Genomic DNA, 17,539 nt, shown 5'->3' on the forward strand with positions numbered 1-17,539 from the left:
TCATCATGACGAAAATGCCCATCATATTATTTGGTCTTTCTTCTTTTTTATTCCAATATTTTTTTAAAATTGGATTTAGTCCTTTAGAATATTAGAATATCCCACGATAGGAGTTCAAAAAAAAAAAAAAAAGGAATATCACACGATAGGGGCAAAAAAGGAACTATATAGTAAAAAAACTAAAATAGGTTTCCATGCATGATATGACATATGTGATATGAGTATAAACATGTCTTTGTGGGAGTGGAGGTCTGTCCTTTTTCTCTTGGAAGAAATACACTTTATACTTTCAAAATACAAAAATAAAAATTCACTAACATTTAAATTTCTACTTTTTTTTCCATTTTTATAACAATATAACAGCCAAGACCTCTGTAATTTGAGGGTACAAAATGAACCTTATTTTGTAATTTTCTTTTATTTTAAAATTTTTATTTAGTTTTTCATTTTTGGGTCATGTTGGCAATCCAATTATTTAAGCATGTGCAATGAGGCTAATCCCACCATCAACCTTGTTTGCAAGTCCTAGGTGCTGAATTCGAGCTCGATCAGACTTAAAAGAAAAAATTAAAATATGTGTAATGTGTGGTGTATGAAAATGATAAGTAGAATTATTCTTTAAAAATAGGCTCTACTGGATTTATTGAACAGAACAAACCAATATTCTCCAGATGATTAATCAAGTCAAATTCAAGCAATTCATGATTTATTGCAATCTTTATGGAGCACAATCCTGTGCAATTAAAATGTTAAAGACATAATCAGCCATCACGAAATGAGTTTCCTATGACCCAACATGGTGAATCTATTTGGATAATCGAGACAACATCATTGTTAGTATCATGAAGATGATAAATGAACAAAGAGCAGAATTTGATGTTCAGACAAAGGAGATGCTCAATTCTTGTATATACTTGTTACATGTATAGCATAGTGAAGTTTATATTTTTGATGTACCAAACTCCTGCGTCTTAAAATCTCAAAATTTACTGCCTTATGTTTTTAGCAACTTCTCTGCATACTTTCTTATTCCAATTGTCCCTATGACAGTTTGTCGCAGCTATTGCCGAGTTCAGGTGAGACGCCATATGCTTAGTATCTAGAACTCAAAGAACCGCACCAGTCATGAACCGATGATTGAGTATAGCCTCTGCGATAGGCCGTTTTCGGAAGTCGGGATTCAGCATTGCCTACAACAACAATAACAATTTTTCAGAATATAAAAGGAAGTAAAGAAGATATATGCAGGTGGTCCTAGAGAAATTAAAAAAAATATATATTGGGTTCTAATTTCTAATTCTATAGAAATCCTTCCCCATCACGTTGTAAAACTAACTAGTAACTTGGTAGAAAAACTGAGTCTTCTGAAAGATAAAAGAATGAGTAAGAGTTGAACTTCTGAACATAAGAAAATGAAATTAGGGAAACAGGGACATATTCAATTTACTAAAGCACTTGTTTATGTTTTTCCTTTTTGGGAAGGCAGTTGATAGAGAGAAAAAGAGATGCCCAGCACTCCAGTGAATGAGGGAGCATGATGACTTGCGTCGAGCATTTTATCATCAATTACAGATGCTCATGTCTAAACATATAATTGTCATTGACAACATACAAAATTTGTTGGGTGCATGAACATATTGATTATGGAATATAATAATACCTGGAGCAACTCCCAACCAGCACCATCACCAAGATCCAGGAATTTGACAGCATCTAGTAATCGGTCATCTGCTAAACAATACCTGTCAAAAAGAAGAGGAAAGAAAAACTAAATAATAACTAAGATGCTGAAGAGAAAATGAAACAGACCTGCAAGAAAGATATTGCGCATGGCAAACAACAAATACAATAAAAAAAATGAGTAACAAATGGGATCAGCAAAATTATCAGTTTCTTGACCGACTAACTGAAAATATACATTAATCAATTCCAGGATGGGTTTGTATTGATTCAATCATCTTAATTCTTTGCCACAAATATCCATATTAGTGCTGGAAATGGCACCAGATGTTTACATTAATCTAACACAGTCATGTTTAGCCAGTTATCTAGAAAGATCATGCTTTGTTATGATTCAATCCATTTCCCGTCAATTCTGCACCAGTGAAATAGAAGGGGGAAACATTATAAAAATCAGATAATAAGACTTAAAGTTCTTTTAGTTTAATCATATATTTCGCTCCATAGAGCTTTCCCAGCATTCTCCTAACATTTTCATAACTCTAATTTCATTGGGAGGATTATTCTCCATTCATGGAGGCCCACTGCCAAAACATGAATATCAGACTATCTAGTTTTAAGATGTAATGATCAGTTTATCTGTAACTGCTACTATGGTTAGATATTAAACTTTCAATCTCACACTGCCAAAGAACAACCATTCTAAGATGTATTCCAACTAGAAAAATTTTCAGTTTCCGATATAACCAGTGGTTTTTGAGTTCTATGGATCATTTGCAGTATTGACTCAACGAAAGGGAAAATGATTTCACAGCATGGCAAGTATCCAGACTACTGAAACAAAGACAATAAAGCTCAACCAAAGTCAAGGAGAGACAAAGGAAGTTTTCTTAACACTAGAATCCAAAATTTTCAGCATCACCCAGGAAGAGGGGGCCCGCTGGGAAGGGATGGGGACAATTATAGGTGTTTATTCTTCATTTCAGAAACTTAACTCCATACATTTATTCACAAACTAAAGGAACATGTAATTATCCCCACCATCACAAGTACTTGAATGGTAGGATATTAAGGCATCTTACTCTCTTGTGGCTTGAAGATCAAGCTGGAAAGTGCTCTCCAGCAGCCTCTGCAAGTTCATGGCTTAAACAATTACGATCTAGAATACTTAATTTTGGTGCATTATAAAATTTACTAAGAGTCAAAAGCATTATAATGCATCCTCTCAGCAAGTTGCAATTGAAAATTCAAGAGAGCAATAAAATCCAAAAAAGAATTCAAACTATATACTTCAATTAGGATCTAGAAGATTTTCAAACATCACATCTATAAAAAGAAAATCATTTCTAGAAAGAAGATTTGAACCCCAAAAAATTAATGAAGGTATAGCTTACTTGCAAGGAAATGCTATCCATTATGCCCGCTTCACAAAATGGAATAAAAGCCAAGTATGCAAAAAGAAGACCTGCTTCATATCTACAGGGTAACAAGAAACAAAATGGTAACGGAGTATGTAGCTGAAACAAAGTACTAAGATGAACCAATGTTTCAACAACCTACATATCATCTGCTATTCCAAAAGCTCTTTTCTCCATTAGTGTGTACGCACCAGCTGCAGATGCTCGTCTCCAAAGTCCCTCTGAGAGTGTTCCAGGACTCTCTTCCAGATATGGATAGCTGGAAGAGATGAGATGAGATATAAAATTATTTTAGACTACTTATTAGGTCCCTTCTCCGTAGTTGGAAAGTAGACATTGTTTGCCTACAAGAAACTAAACTGGCATTTATTTCTCTTCGTACTATTAGGAGTTTGTGGGGCGGTTTGCATGTGGGATGGCTGTATTTACCGTCAAATGGAGCTTCTGGGGGCATACTAGTTTTGTGGGACAAAAGGGTGGTGGAAAAAATGGAAGATTGCATGGGGGATTATGTGGTGGCATGCTCTTTTAAGAACATAAGGGATGGTTATCAGTGGGCTTTTGCAGGCGTCTATGGGCCTAATTTTGACCGGTCTCGAAGGCTACTATGGGATGAGTTGGCCGGTATTTACAGTTTATGGGACTTACCTTGGTGTATTGGAGGTGATTTTAACATCACCCGTTTCCCGAGCGAGAGATCAGGTGGATCGGGTTTCAACTCACCAATGGTAGATTTTTCTAACTTCATTTCCGAACAGAATTTACTAGATATTCCTCTTGCAGGTGGTTCATTCACTTGGTCTAACAACCGAGAACTTCCATCTTGGTCGAGGATAGATAGATTTTTAATCTCTCCGGAATGGGAGGCACAATATCCGAATCTCATTCAGAAGAGACTTCCCAAGTTGTATTCAGATCATTTCCCCATTCTTGTGAATTGTGGGGGCATTAGAAGAGGCCCAAGGTATTTCAAATTTGAGAACATGTGGTTGAAGTCAGAGGGTTTTCTGGACAGAATAAGACAATGGTGGTCCTCTTACCATTTTAATGGTAATGCTAGCCATAAGATGGCTTGCAAGTTAAAGTCTTTGAAAAAGGACTTGAAGGAGTGGAATATACAAGAGTTTGGTAATGTGGACAGTCAGAAATCTGTTCTAATGGAGGAGCTTAAGAATATGGAGGGTGTGGAAGAGGAGAGGGTTTGCACTGAAACCGAACGGGCCCGCAAATCCCAAGTGGTTGCGGACATTGAACGGTTGTCTCTTTTGGAAGAAATATCGTGGCGTCAGAAATCTCGAGCTTTATGGTTAAAGGAAGGGGATAGATGTACCAAGTTTTTTCACCAAGTGGCCAACTCACATAGGCGGTACAATACTATAGATACTTTGTTGATAGATGGGGCGGTCTCTTCCAACCATACCGAGATCTCAAACCACATTGTCAACTACTATGATAAGTTGTTTTCGGAACAATTTGAGTGGAGACCGAGACTTGACGGGTTGGTGTTTGATGTTCTTGACCCGCAGGTTGCGGAACGACTCGAGAGGCCATTTGATGAGGTAGAGGTCAGGGCGGTGATTAAGGGTATGGCGGGTGATAAAGCCCCAGGGCCCGATGGCTTCTCCATGGCTTTCTTCCAGACATGTTGGGATGTGCTTAAAGATGACATTATGGAGGTTTTTCATGAATTTCACAGAAGCGGGCGGTTTGAGAGAAGCCTTAATAGTACATTCTTAACACTCATTCCTAAAAAGCCCGGTGCTGTAGAAGTGAAAGATTTTCGTCCCATTAGTTTGGTGGGTGGGCTATACAAAATTTTATCCAAAGTATTGGCGAACAGACTGAGTAAGGTGATGGAAGGCTTGATTTCGAAGCCTCAAAATGCATTTGTTCAAGATAGGCAAATCCTTGACTCGGTGCTTATAGCCAACGAATGTCTGGAGAGTCGTATTAAATCGGGAGAGCCGGGACTCCTTTGTAAGTTAGACATGGAGAAAGCTTACGATCACGTCAACTGGAGGTTCTTAATTTATATGCTGGAAAGATGCGGTTTTGGCTCTAAATGGTGTTCTTGGATCCTGCATTGTATTTCCACGCCTTGTTTCTCTATTTTGGTGAATGGCACATCCAAAGGTTTTTTTAAGAGCTCCCGAGGTTTGCGACAAGGAGACCCTCTTTCTCCTCTTCTCTTTGTTTTTGTAATGGAAGCTTTCAGCAAGATGATTTCAGGGGCGGTAGAGGGAGGATTCATATCAGGATTCTCAGTGGGAGAGGCAAGGTCAGGGTTGCTTAACATCACTCACCTTTTGTTTGCTGATGATACACTAATCTTTTGTGAGGCCAGACGGGAGCAAATCCAAGCTTTGAGAGCTCTTTTATTATGCTTTGAAGCCGTGTCAGGTTTGAAGGTGAACTTGGCTAAATCAGAGGTAGTGCCAGTGGGACATGTACCCAACGTGGAGAGTCTGGCATCCGTCTTGGAAGGTAAGATAACTCAGCTGCCCATGATATATCTTGGCCTTCCATTAGGTGCGGCGTTCAAATCGAAATCTATTTGGGATGTTGTTATAGAAAAAATGGAGAGGAAACTAGCTGGTTGGAAGAGGATGTACTTATCTAAAGGGGGCCGGGTGACTCTCATAAAAAGTACTCTGTCTAACTTACCAACATATTTCCTTTCCTTATTTCCACTCCCTGCTAAGGTGGCTCATCGCATGGAGAAAATTCAACGGGATTTCCTATGGGGAGGGATCAAAGATGAGTTTAAATTTCACTTGGTGAAATGGGCCACAATTTGTTCCCCTCTCAAAGAAGGAGGTTTAGGTATACGGAATTTGAGAACTTTCAATCAAGCCTTGCTTGGCAAATGGTTATGGAGATATCACCAAGAACGGGAGGCCTTGTGGCGAACCGTTATTGCTTTGAAGCACGGGGAATCTTGGGGAGGGTGGTGTTCTAATGCGGTGAGTGGACCTCATGGAGTTGGGCTTTGGAAACACATTAGAAAAGGGTGGGACACATATGCAGCACTTACTTGCTTCAAAGTCGGCAACGGATCTAAGGTAAAGTTTTGGCATGACTTATGGTGTGGTGATCGGACGCTCAAGGATGTTTATCCACAAGTTTATAGCCTAGCAAGAAGGAAAGAAGCTTCTATCGCAGATCTGATTATCTCTTCCAATGGCTCTTCCCAATGGAACCTCACTTTTCATAGAGATGCACAAGATTGGGAGATGGACAACCTTTCGGCCTTTTTTGATTTTGTGTATGCCACTAGTGTGTTGGGGGAAGGAGAAGACAAGATATGTTGGCGTCCATCTAAGAAATGAGTGTTCACAGCTCGCTCTTTCTACCACTCCTTAAACTTGCACAACTCAGTCCCATTCCCATGGAAAAGCATTTGGAAGACAAAGGCACCTCTAAAGGCAGCTTTTTTTGTATAGACAGCATCTTTGGGGAAGATTCCTACCATAGATAACCTAAGGAAACGTGGCATTATCGCTATAAATTGGTGTTACATGTGTAAGAAGAGTGGTGAGTCCGTTGACCATCTATTACTACATTGTGAGGTTGCCATGACTTTATGGACAGATGTCTTAGCACGGGTGGGGTTAGCGTGGGTGATGCCGGAAAGGGTGTGTGATTTTTTAGCCTCTTGGAGAGGTATTAGGGGCAACACTCAAATTGCATCCATATGGAAGATGTTACCTATTTGTCTATGGTGGTGCATTTGGAGGGAGCGGAATGCAAGATGCTTTGAAGATCAAGAAAGATCAATGGAAGAGCTTAGAATTTTGTTTTTCAATACTTTACTCCATTGGTCGATTGTAATTGATTTTCATGGCAGGTCTTTTCATGAGTTTCTTGTATCTCTAAGCTAGACATTGTGATCGTGTTCATGTATATGTCCCGTGTACTTGGACACTCTTTGTCTCCCTTTTGATCAATAAAAATTTGTTTACCGATCAAAAAAATAAAATTATTTTAAGTTCTACTATACATTGAAAATTATTTTAAGTCAACAATTCATAACTTAGGAAATAATGAAAAAAGAAGCAAAGATAAATATTCCTGATGCAGGTGTGATGTTTCTGCAAGAAATATAATGTGATGACCATTGCATCAGTTCAGAGCAGAAATTGCCATCCCCTGACCCTCAACAAGGCCAAATACCCAAAAAATAAATAAAAAATTATCTTGTTCTAAAATGGTAAAAGAAGTCTCTCTCTCTATTTCTAGTTAGGTGTTCCTCTTGTATACTTCATGTGTTCTTGGGCTATGCCTTTTGCCTTATTTAATAAATTCTTCGATTATATATTAAAAAAACTGTAAAAGAAAAAATCCCACAGGTGATGTTCACATATTGTTTATGTATACACGCAATGTGAACAGTTTAGAGAGCTCCAATGAATTTCTTGAGTTTCCTCCAATTAAGTGCCCCAATGATCTGCTTTCATTGGAATATATCATAAGCAACATAACATTTTGGTTGCTTCAATCCATAACTGGGATTCACTACAACTGGAAAAATGACTTTCTTTCTGAAAGGCAAATGAAGAATTGCATTTACAGGGAGAAAAAGCCCATGTGGAATGGGTATCCTCGCTATGTAGGATACATCTACATCAGACATATACAAAAGATCCTTCTTACAGAATATATAAAAAAAGTTGTTTTGATTTGAAAATTATGTTGAAGCTTAAACAAAATAAAAAGGGCAATGATAGCATTAGCATACCTAATGTCAACAGAGAAGGCTAGATCTCGAATTCGTGGGACTAAGTAAGCAGCATCTCTTTCTATAATAGTACTGCCATAAGATATTACCGAATTAAAAGAACAATTCCACTAGTATCATACCAAAAGAGTAGTATCTTGAACCAAACTGAATATCTTAACACATACTTAAGAAGAATAGAAGATGGTCCAAGACTCTGGTGTAATCTATCATGGTCATGCATGAAAGCTAGACCTCTCAAGGCACCCCGAAGAAGGTTAATGACAAAATATCCTCTGCGTTTGATTTTCTGCTCTTGTTCAAATTGATTCCAAGAAATCTGTTCTCCAAGTGCACGGTTTTTTGATACTTTTTCACTTGTAACTTTAGCATAGTCCGCAGCACTATATTTCCCATCATTCCGGAAAGCAAGCCACTGTGTAGGATAATTATTTTTAAACAGCATCTACCAAAAGAAATACCCAGATGTCTCATATGTCAGTATAATTGATATCAAGTAACATACCTGCTCCCCAGTTTTTGTTTCAAAACCACCTACAAGGATCAGGAGATTCTGACAGATACCTTCTGAACTGCTCTGTGAAAAAGGTACCCCAAAACTAAAATTAATAGGTCTCCTTCAGTTGCTTCTGACAACTTGCAATTGACCGGAGGTTTATATAATTATTAGAGGGCAAGTAAAAAAAAAAGTATCTTGTCCTACTTGAAGGAAAGAATGAGCATTCAACTCGTTTGCGGCCATCATATCAGCTTCCAAACCACTAGCTCGTTGTCCAGGATAAACCTTCACAGATAAAAGCGGTATTCTCAACAAAAATTGAGTATAAGGACTGAACTAAACCATAAAAGATGTCTTGATTAAACTACAAAGAGAGGCTCTACTTGCAATAATATATCATTGCAAAATCGCCCAAAAATGAAGTAAACTTTCCATCTAAAAAAACTAAGGGGCAAAACCTTCACTTGAAGGGTCATCCTTTAAATTATTTTCTCCATAACTTTGATAACAAAAGGATTCATGATTCATTTTTCAAGCATTTGCATGTGTTTTGGCCAAATCTAAACTATGGGACATTGAGTCATCCATCATAACATTAGAAGATGAAACTCCAAACGTTAACATCTATCTTTAAAAACTTCAGTTTTTTTATCAGTAATCTCTAAAAACTTCAGTGACAGGTTTATCTTTCTCAACTAGGGATAACAGATAGATTGCATATATTCATAACTTAAACATGAGAATGCACCTATCTTCCATCAACCAAGGAAAATTTTCCCATCCTCCTTGATTGTGGAGGTGGAGGCTCACAGTACTTTAAGTTTGAAAATATGTGGCTGAAATCAGAGGGTTTTGTCGAGAGAGTCTGACAATGGTGGTCTTCATACCAGTTTTAGGGAAACCCAAGCTATGTCATGGCAAGTAAATTGAAGGCTTTGAAGAAAGACCTGAAGGCTTGGAATGAGCAGGTGTTTGGCAATGTGGAAGTCCAAAAACATACTCTGTTTGAAGAACTCAACAGATTGGAGGGTGTGGAGGAGGTTAGGAAACCATCCGCAGAGGAGAGAGCTCGTAAAGTCTAAGTGTCTGTAGAACTTGAGAGGGTTAGATTATTGGAGGAAATATATTGGAGACAAAAACCGAGAGCCTTATGGTTGAAGGAGGAGACAAATGTACCAAAACTTTCCACCGGGTGGCAAATTCTCATAGGAGGAACAATACAATCGAGATATTGTTGGTGGGATTGGGTATCAGGAACAATACAATCAAAATGAGGATTGGGTATCAGGAATTTACAAGTTTTTAACAAGGCTTTGTTGGGAAAATGGTTATGGAGATACCATCAAGAACAGGGGACCCTGTGGAGAAACATCATAGACTCAAAGTACAGTGAAACATGGGGAGGTTGGTGCTCAAATGAGGTAAGCAAGCCCTATGGGGTGGGGCTTTGGAAGCACATAAGAAGAGGATGGGATGCCTACTTTAGAAACACCCGGTTTGAGGAAGGTGATGTTTTGGCATGACATATGATGTAGCAATAGACCACTCAAGGAAGCTTATCTAGAAGTCTATGGCATAGCAAGAATGAAAGAAGCCTCGATTGTGGACCTGTTGGTTATATCAAATGGTGCTCCTCAATGGAATGTCACTTTTTTCAAAAATGCAACAAAATATCATAGTTTTATGATCTCATATATTCCACTCGCATGAGGAGAAAAGTTGATGACAAGATTTTCTAGCATCACTCTAAGAAAGGGAAGTTCACTATCCGCTCTTTCTATCAAGCCATGCACACACATACAACCAACTCATTCCCATGGAAGAGCATTTGGAAGACAAGGGCACCATTGAAGGCACTCTTCTTTGTATGGGACAGCTTTGTTGGAGAAAATACTCACACTCGACAACTTAAGGAAGTGTCAATTCATTGTCATGGAGTGGTGTTGTATGTGCAAAACTAGTGGGGAGTCAGTTGATCATTTATTACTTCATTGTGAGATTGCCATGACATTATAGAACAACTTCTTCACTCGGGTGGGACTAACTTGGGTGATGCCGAGAAGGGTGATTGATCTCTTAACTTCTTGGAGAGGCCTTCAGAGTAACTCTCATATTGCAGCAATATGGAAGATGGTCCCAATATGCTTATGGTGGTGAATTTGGAGGGAAAGGAATGAGGGAAGCTTCAAAAATCGAGAGAAATCAATGGAAGAGCTTAGGAAATTATTTTGTAATACTTTACTTTATTGGTCGGTTGTAATTCATTTCAATGGAAAGCGTTTCCACGATTTTCTTGTAGCACTGAACTAACACGCTAAGGCGATGCTCTTGTATATACCCGTATACCTGAGTTTTCGCATATTCTTATGATCAATAAAATTTTGTTTACCGATAAAAAAAAACTATCACCATTACTACAATGTCCTCACCAAACTTCCAATTTGTGCTATCAGCCCTTTCATCTAAAAGAAATGTTGTACTGTGCGTCCACCATTCAAATTGAGGATGATATTTAACATAAACAAATAAGTTGAGCCATAATAGGGTTATTTTTCATCCAACTTTTTTTCTTTTTATCATTAATTTTGAGTGTTTCTTTTTGTTGTTAAGTCATGATTGGCCCAAGAAATTTTGCATGAATACAAACTAAGGTTTTTTATTTTTCTCTTTATTTTAATATACTATAGCTCATTGATGAGAAGCACATGTTTATTAAATCATAGTGATTAATCAAAACATGTTAAAATGGTTCAAAATATGGATGAATATCAGCCACATGACCATAGAAAATCAATCTTAATGTTAATTAAGATGATGAAAATGACGATGATAAAGTAGAAGAAGCAACACATCATCAACAACAATAATACTACCTTAAAAAGAATCGAAGTCCCTCTAAGTGGACCCTGGGAAACTCTCCCTTCGTAAAGCCTGCAAAAGAACTGCCATGGACGATATCAGTAGCAAGAAGGATAACATTTTCACCTTAATTATTTAATTTTTAGATTTCTGATGATCATTCCTCCTATGCTTCAAAATTTACCTGATCTTTACACTGCCTTCTCCCACATCTTGCACTCTCAGTCGCCCCAAATCTCCAGATGAATATTCAATATCAGTCCCCGATTGGAACCCTGAATAGCTGGGGGAAAAAGACCTTTTACTCTTAGATCGAAACCAAATTGACTTCAGTTTTTGATAAGAAACAAATTGACTTGAGTAAAAGTAATCAAAGTTACTATATATGTTCTAAGACAACAACGAAAGCCAAAATGCTAAAGCTAACATAACACATTTCTTCTTCTGAATTCTCATTTTCTAGTGGAAAAAAGTAACTGAGAGTGCAGTGCTCAAATTTTTATTTTATTTTTAATTTAACTCCACTTACTCGTCATTTAAATGGAATTAAGTACAGCTTTATACAGAAAAAGCAGAAGACTGAAAGCTTCAAAGCTTAAACATTCCCGAATCAAATTCTAATAATAATAATTGATTACGACAAATTACATAGAAAAGAAGCCAAATCGAGTACCCAGATGGGAACCCATCGTTTGCTAAAGCAATAATAATAAAATTATGAAAACGCAGAAATAAAGTACTCTAAAGATCTCAAAATTTTTCCATTTTTTACAGAGAAACCCAGTTATGTAATAAACCACCCAGTTAAATACATTTCAGTTCTGTACATAAAGCAAACTCAAATAAACCTCGTTGACATATCCGTTGAATTTCATCTAATTCCTTTCCTTTTCGTTTCTCAGCAACCAAACTGGAGTAAAATATAAGATATGCAGGTACATAGACCTACAAATGAATGCATTTGTACACACCACACCATAGAGCACACCCGCACGCACTTAACCGAGCCAAATTCAGGTCTAAGATATTTTCTTTCCTCTCCTTTGTCTTTCATTTTGCTCAGGAAGTAAGGCGAGAGTTAGGTAATTAAGAGGAAATACCTGGTGATGTTCATGAACCCATAGCTACCAACAAGCCTCCCAACCTCGAACGACTCAGAGTTGGTGATAAGAGTCGCTTTGCAGAGTCGACAAGGCCGAGTTCGGGTCACTGAGTTCGAAGAAGAGCCTCTGGAGAAGAGAAAGGTGGGCTTGTGACCGGGTGCAGTGAGGAGCATCGTTGGTTGGTTAGTTGGTTCTGCACGCTGCGTGATTGCTCGCGAGTCGGTGCTCTTCCTTCTCGCGATAGAGATCGGTGCTCTTCCTTCTCGTGATAGAGAGTGGCGCCAATGAACGGACACCGATGAAGTAGAAATGCAAAGGATAGGCATCCCCTTTTTTATAGGTTTTTTAATTTTCTTTTTTTATACAACTAAATAGTTTTTTTTCTTTTTTAATAAACCTCTGTATTTTATTAATGAATCAAGTAATACAATTTGAATTGTAATTTTTGTTTAAACATCCCACTATACAATCTCGGATAGCTTCTAACTAAACTTTTTTTCCTTCTAAAAATAAAACTTTTTTTGCTAAAGCATGAGCAACCATGTTTTTCTCTCTATAAGTAAATTGAATAGATCAGTTTGAACTATTTTTGAACTAAAACCTAACATCTTCTACTAAGAAACCATAAGAAGTAAGCATTTCTTCTTCATTGCACACTGCCATGATGATCTCCTTTGCATCCCCTTCAAAGTTTGCTTTTTGAATATTAAGAGTACTACATAATTCTATTGCAGCCCTCAGTGCATAGCCTTCTGCCACAACTGCCTCTTCAACATTTTCTTTCTGATTAAAAACAGTTGCTACAACCTTCCCTTCCTCATCTCTAACAATGATGCCAATATCCATTCTCCTCTTTTTCTGATCCAAAGAAGCATCCCAATTCACTTTAACGTATCTTTTTTCTGATTTTTCCCACCTCTGATTATTATCAATTCTATTTTGCACTTGTTTGTCTGATTTATTAGAATTCCTCACTGCTTGGTAGTCTCTTACAATAGCCTTAGCAAATAATAAACTCATAGGACATTCCATTCTATTTTCAAACACCATTCTATTTCTCCTCAACCAAACCTTCCTAAGAGTCATTGCTAGTTCCTCCAGTTGGCTCTTGTCAAGAGAGGTAATACACTTCTCCCACAGCAACAAAAAGTCAGTTTCATATTTGCCCCACTTTTGAACACAGTTTTTCTCACTTCCCCAAATATCATTTGCTGAATGACACTCCCATAAAACATGCATAAGAGTTTCATCTTCAATTTCACACATGTGACATGTTTTATCCTTCACCACTCCTCTTTTAAACAAATATACTTTGGTAGGTAATAAGTCATTCACAACTTTCTATAGAAACATTTTTTTTATAGCAAGAACTTCTAAATCCCATATCATTCTCCACCTTTCATCATCTTCAACTTCTCTAGAACACTCACCATTACTCTTCTCCCTTTTTTCCATAAGCACAAAGTATGCACTTCTCACAGAGAATATACCCTTTTTTGAAGGCCCCCAAACCAACTTATTTGTTGCTCTGCCTCTACTCAAAGGAATGGTTAGTATTTTCTCAGTCTCTTCGATTCTGAAAATGGATCTAATCACATCTTTCTTCCATTCTCCCTTCTGCTAGTCAATTAGAGCTTCAACTCTTGAACTAAATAGTTGTTACAGGATTTCATCTTCCACATTCACAACATTTTCTAAATTCACATCGTCTTCTACATCATCTTCCAAATTCACAACATCTTTTACATTTACAACATCTTTTAAATTCACATCACCTCCTACGCATGTGTGACTTGTCATTATCTCAAGTTCATCATTATCAGAACTCCTTATTTGATCATTTGTTATAAAGTAAGAAACAAAAAGTCAGTGCACAAATCATGTCAAATTGCACACACATCATATAACAACCAGTGGAATGTAAAAGAGGAGAGAATGAGGCCATGGGTCAAATAAATGTGGAGAGAATCACCTTAGCTAGCAGACAACCAGACACTACTTAATTTTCTCTACTCTTTGGTTGATTGGGTTGTGAATATTTTTCATCCTCATTCAGAGCTAGGTGCGGAAACAGAGACAGTATTATTTCTTCTTCAATTACAGTAAATTAGTATGAACACAGTTTGGTATACCATAAAATGGCAACCCATAATTCTCTGTTCCTAAAGGACTTGTAGTGAAATTAATGCAGTCTTTCAAATCTCATCATCTAATGCAGTCTCATAGATGAAATTAAACTGAAAAATAAATTATTCCCGAATTGAAACCAAAGCCAAATCTATTTAAAGCTTGGGCATGGCTGCCACTTAACCTTATGATCTATTGAAAAATTCGGAAACCTACTAACGTTTCAACTTTATTTTCCCCTTTGTGAAATCTCATTTCATTGAAGCAAACAACATTATCCATGAACCATACGATTTCATATAGCATAACTATTGCATTGTCCAGCCAAAAATGAACAAAAAATAAAAATAGGGATAAAACCAACCGATTCAACACTTTAAAACAGTCAAATATCGAAAAACAAATACCTAAGCAACGTCACTAATATCAACCATGAACAAACGTTAGTGTGTGACTTGGATGGTGGGCGACAAACAGCGGTGGAACTGCACTTGCAACAGACTCGTGAGGCAAGTTGCGGCCTGGGTGAGTGAACGACTGAGATGGTGGGTAAGTCGCGACGTCGAAATGGAGGTGGATGTGGACGGTGGAAATCTGGTCGGCATCGAAAGATTTTGGTGGAAGTCTGGTGGGCAATAGTCGACATCGACTTCTCCTCAGTTTCCTATCTTCTTTTCCCTTTGTCCTTTTCTATCACATGTGACCGAGTGTAGTGTGATTTTGGTGTAATTTCTCACGTCTCTTGATTTTAATGGAAGGCTATTAATGGTCGAGAATTAGCTGGACCGCTTAGAAGCGACTTTTTAAATGCATAGATCAAGTTAGTGGATGACCATTTGGTTTCCATCTCTTATATCGACTCTTAGAATTCTCATTCATGTATCAACTATTGGAATTCCTAAATTCATCACTATATCTCATTAATTTATGTATCATCCCTTCATATTCATTATCATTATATGCCTATAAAAAGATGTCTTGAGGATCATTTGTAGAACAGAAGAAATTCAAAGAGAATGATATTGAGCTTCTGAAGAGCTAAGTTTACATTGTTATCTTCCAAATCTCTTGCTACTTCTCTTTAGTTTTACAACATGTTGTCAGCACGAGACTCTAGCCAACCATTGTGTTCTTTTAATCTTTCGCAATATATTTGCAAAACATTTCTCGGACCATTGTAAGTTTCTCTTCCATAAATATTGAAATCTGTTTATTACAATATAAATCATTTTATAAAATTTTGATATGATTTATGTTATATTATATAGAGTGTAATGTTATCATATCAATGTGATGAATATTCTTTTCTTCTATATGTTAGTTCAATTTTAAATATTTCTTTCGCATTCAATGCTACTAGAAAATGAAATGAAACATTCTTAAAAGATCGCTTTAAAATAATAATTTTATTGAAAATTGAGTACCCTACAAGAAATATCTATTGATTTTATGAGATAGTTTAAGGAAGTAATACGTGTACTAGAAAACCGTGATCCACTCAAAAGCTCGTTATGATTAAATACACCTAAAGTTACACAACTAAAATTGTGTAGAAAAAAAAATCCAATAATAATGATATGTTCGAAATGAAACATATAACATATTCACGTCTCGAATGTGCTTCTGCAACATCAATATCGAGTGTGAATGTTTATTAAGTATTTTGAACTAATATCTTGTTTACTAGTGGCTGAACAAAACAACAAGCTGTTAATAAAAAATACCAATCTTGTCCAACTAGTTCTACTTCATTCCCTGAAGCAAATTGAAACTCATTTCATCAAAAGAATCTGTGGTCGCAAACGTGGATATGATAGAAAAACAACTATCAAGATCAAGGAGAACGTACTCAAGGTTTCTAAAAAAAAATGCTCCATACCACCAAAAGTAGAACCACACAATGACAAAGCAAGACGAAAGTAACGACTAGCATAATAAGTCTGTAAACAAATATGAAAATAAATGTCACAGGTATAATATGAAAAGACATTGCTCATGTACCTATTGTATGTCCAAACATTTGGTGGACCTATATCAAGCATTTATGAAGGAAACAAAATTAGTCGAAATGAATTTGTCGACCACAATAATCTAAAAGATTATCTAACTTATTTTAATAATCCAAATATGATGGTCTTAACTCATCTCGATATTATTGGTTTCTTTATATATCAAAACAGAGATAATAATATTTTAATTATTAATGCATATGACCATGACAATTAATTTTTTTTTTTATAATTACATTATGTTTGAGTAGTTATATTTTAATACAGCTTGTTATACTTTCTTTTGCATTAATAAATCTTATACATATTTTTGTTTATAAGGAAACATGAATTCTATTGATACATGGACTAATTCCAAGATGATTAGTGAAGATATATGTCTGGAAGACATTTGTACAACACACAATTCGTAAGGATAAGAAATATTTTCAATATTTGACTTTATATAGAGCCAACGTCAATATAATATTTAGGTTATCGTAATTGAAAACTCCGAAAGAGCCGATACCATGTTGCCAAAAGGAACAAAATTTTGTATTGACAATGCTTTGTATTTCTTCGAAGTCTAGAAGAAATTTACTGAGTTTTAAAGATATTCATCGTAATGGTTATTATGTTGAAATTACCAATGAAGGCAATGATGAATATTTTTACATTACAACGATAAATTTAGGCTAAAAGCTCATATTAAATAAACGGCCAGTTTTCTCTTCTGGGTTATAGTATACAACATTGAAAACAATAATATTACACGTTATAATGCACCAGAAGTGCTTGGATCCAAAAATCTTTATGCTTTGGCATGATCATTTTGGTCATCCAGAATCAATTATGATGCATCGAATTATTGAGAATTCATATGGACATCCCTTAAAGAATCAGAATATTTTTTACCAAGTAATTATTCATGTGTAGCACATCCCAAAGGAAAGCTAATTGTTAGACCATCCCCTTCCAAGATAATTCTTGAATCTCCATCATTTTTACAAATAATCCATGGAGATATATGTGGACCTATACATCCATCAAGTGGGTCATTTAGATATTTTATGGTTTTAATCGATGCATCAATTAGATGGTTATATGTTTGTTTACTTTTTACTCGA

At 36.5% G+C, this 17,539-nt stretch overlaps 2 protein-coding genes across 2 annotated transcripts; both read right to left on the minus strand.

Annotated features, from left to right (window-relative positions):
- Window positions 1-761: 761 nt before the first annotated feature.
- LOC109010829 lies at window positions 762-12,599 on the minus strand. The gene is made up of 12 exons (XM_035684459.1): window positions 12,295-12,599; window positions 11,379-11,477; window positions 11,209-11,266; window positions 8,540-8,620; window positions 8,342-8,413; window positions 8,004-8,251; window positions 7,837-7,908; window positions 3,241-3,357; window positions 3,075-3,156; window positions 2,763-2,809; window positions 1,661-1,742; window positions 762-1,190 (listed from the first exon to the last, which is right to left on the minus strand). Exons 1-12 carry the CDS (start codon window positions 12,468-12,470, stop codon window positions 1,107-1,109), a joined length of 1,218 nt encoding a protein of 405 aa, XP_035540352.1. The 5' UTR covers window positions 12,471-12,599; the 3' UTR covers window positions 762-1,106.
- A 292-nt stretch (window positions 12,600-12,891) lies between these two features.
- On the minus strand, window positions 12,892-13,563 carry LOC108999714. The gene has a single exon (XM_035684395.1). It carries the CDS (start codon window positions 13,561-13,563, stop codon window positions 12,892-12,894), a length of 672 nt encoding a protein of 223 aa, XP_035540288.1.
- Window positions 13,564-17,539: the final 3,976 nt, after the last annotated feature.

The sequence above is a fragment of the Juglans regia genome, chromosome 13, assembly GCF_001411555.2.
Source record: "Juglans regia cultivar Chandler chromosome 13, Walnut 2.0, whole genome shotgun sequence".
Lineage (NCBI taxonomy): Eukaryota > Viridiplantae > Streptophyta > Magnoliopsida > Fagales > Juglandaceae > Juglans > Juglans regia.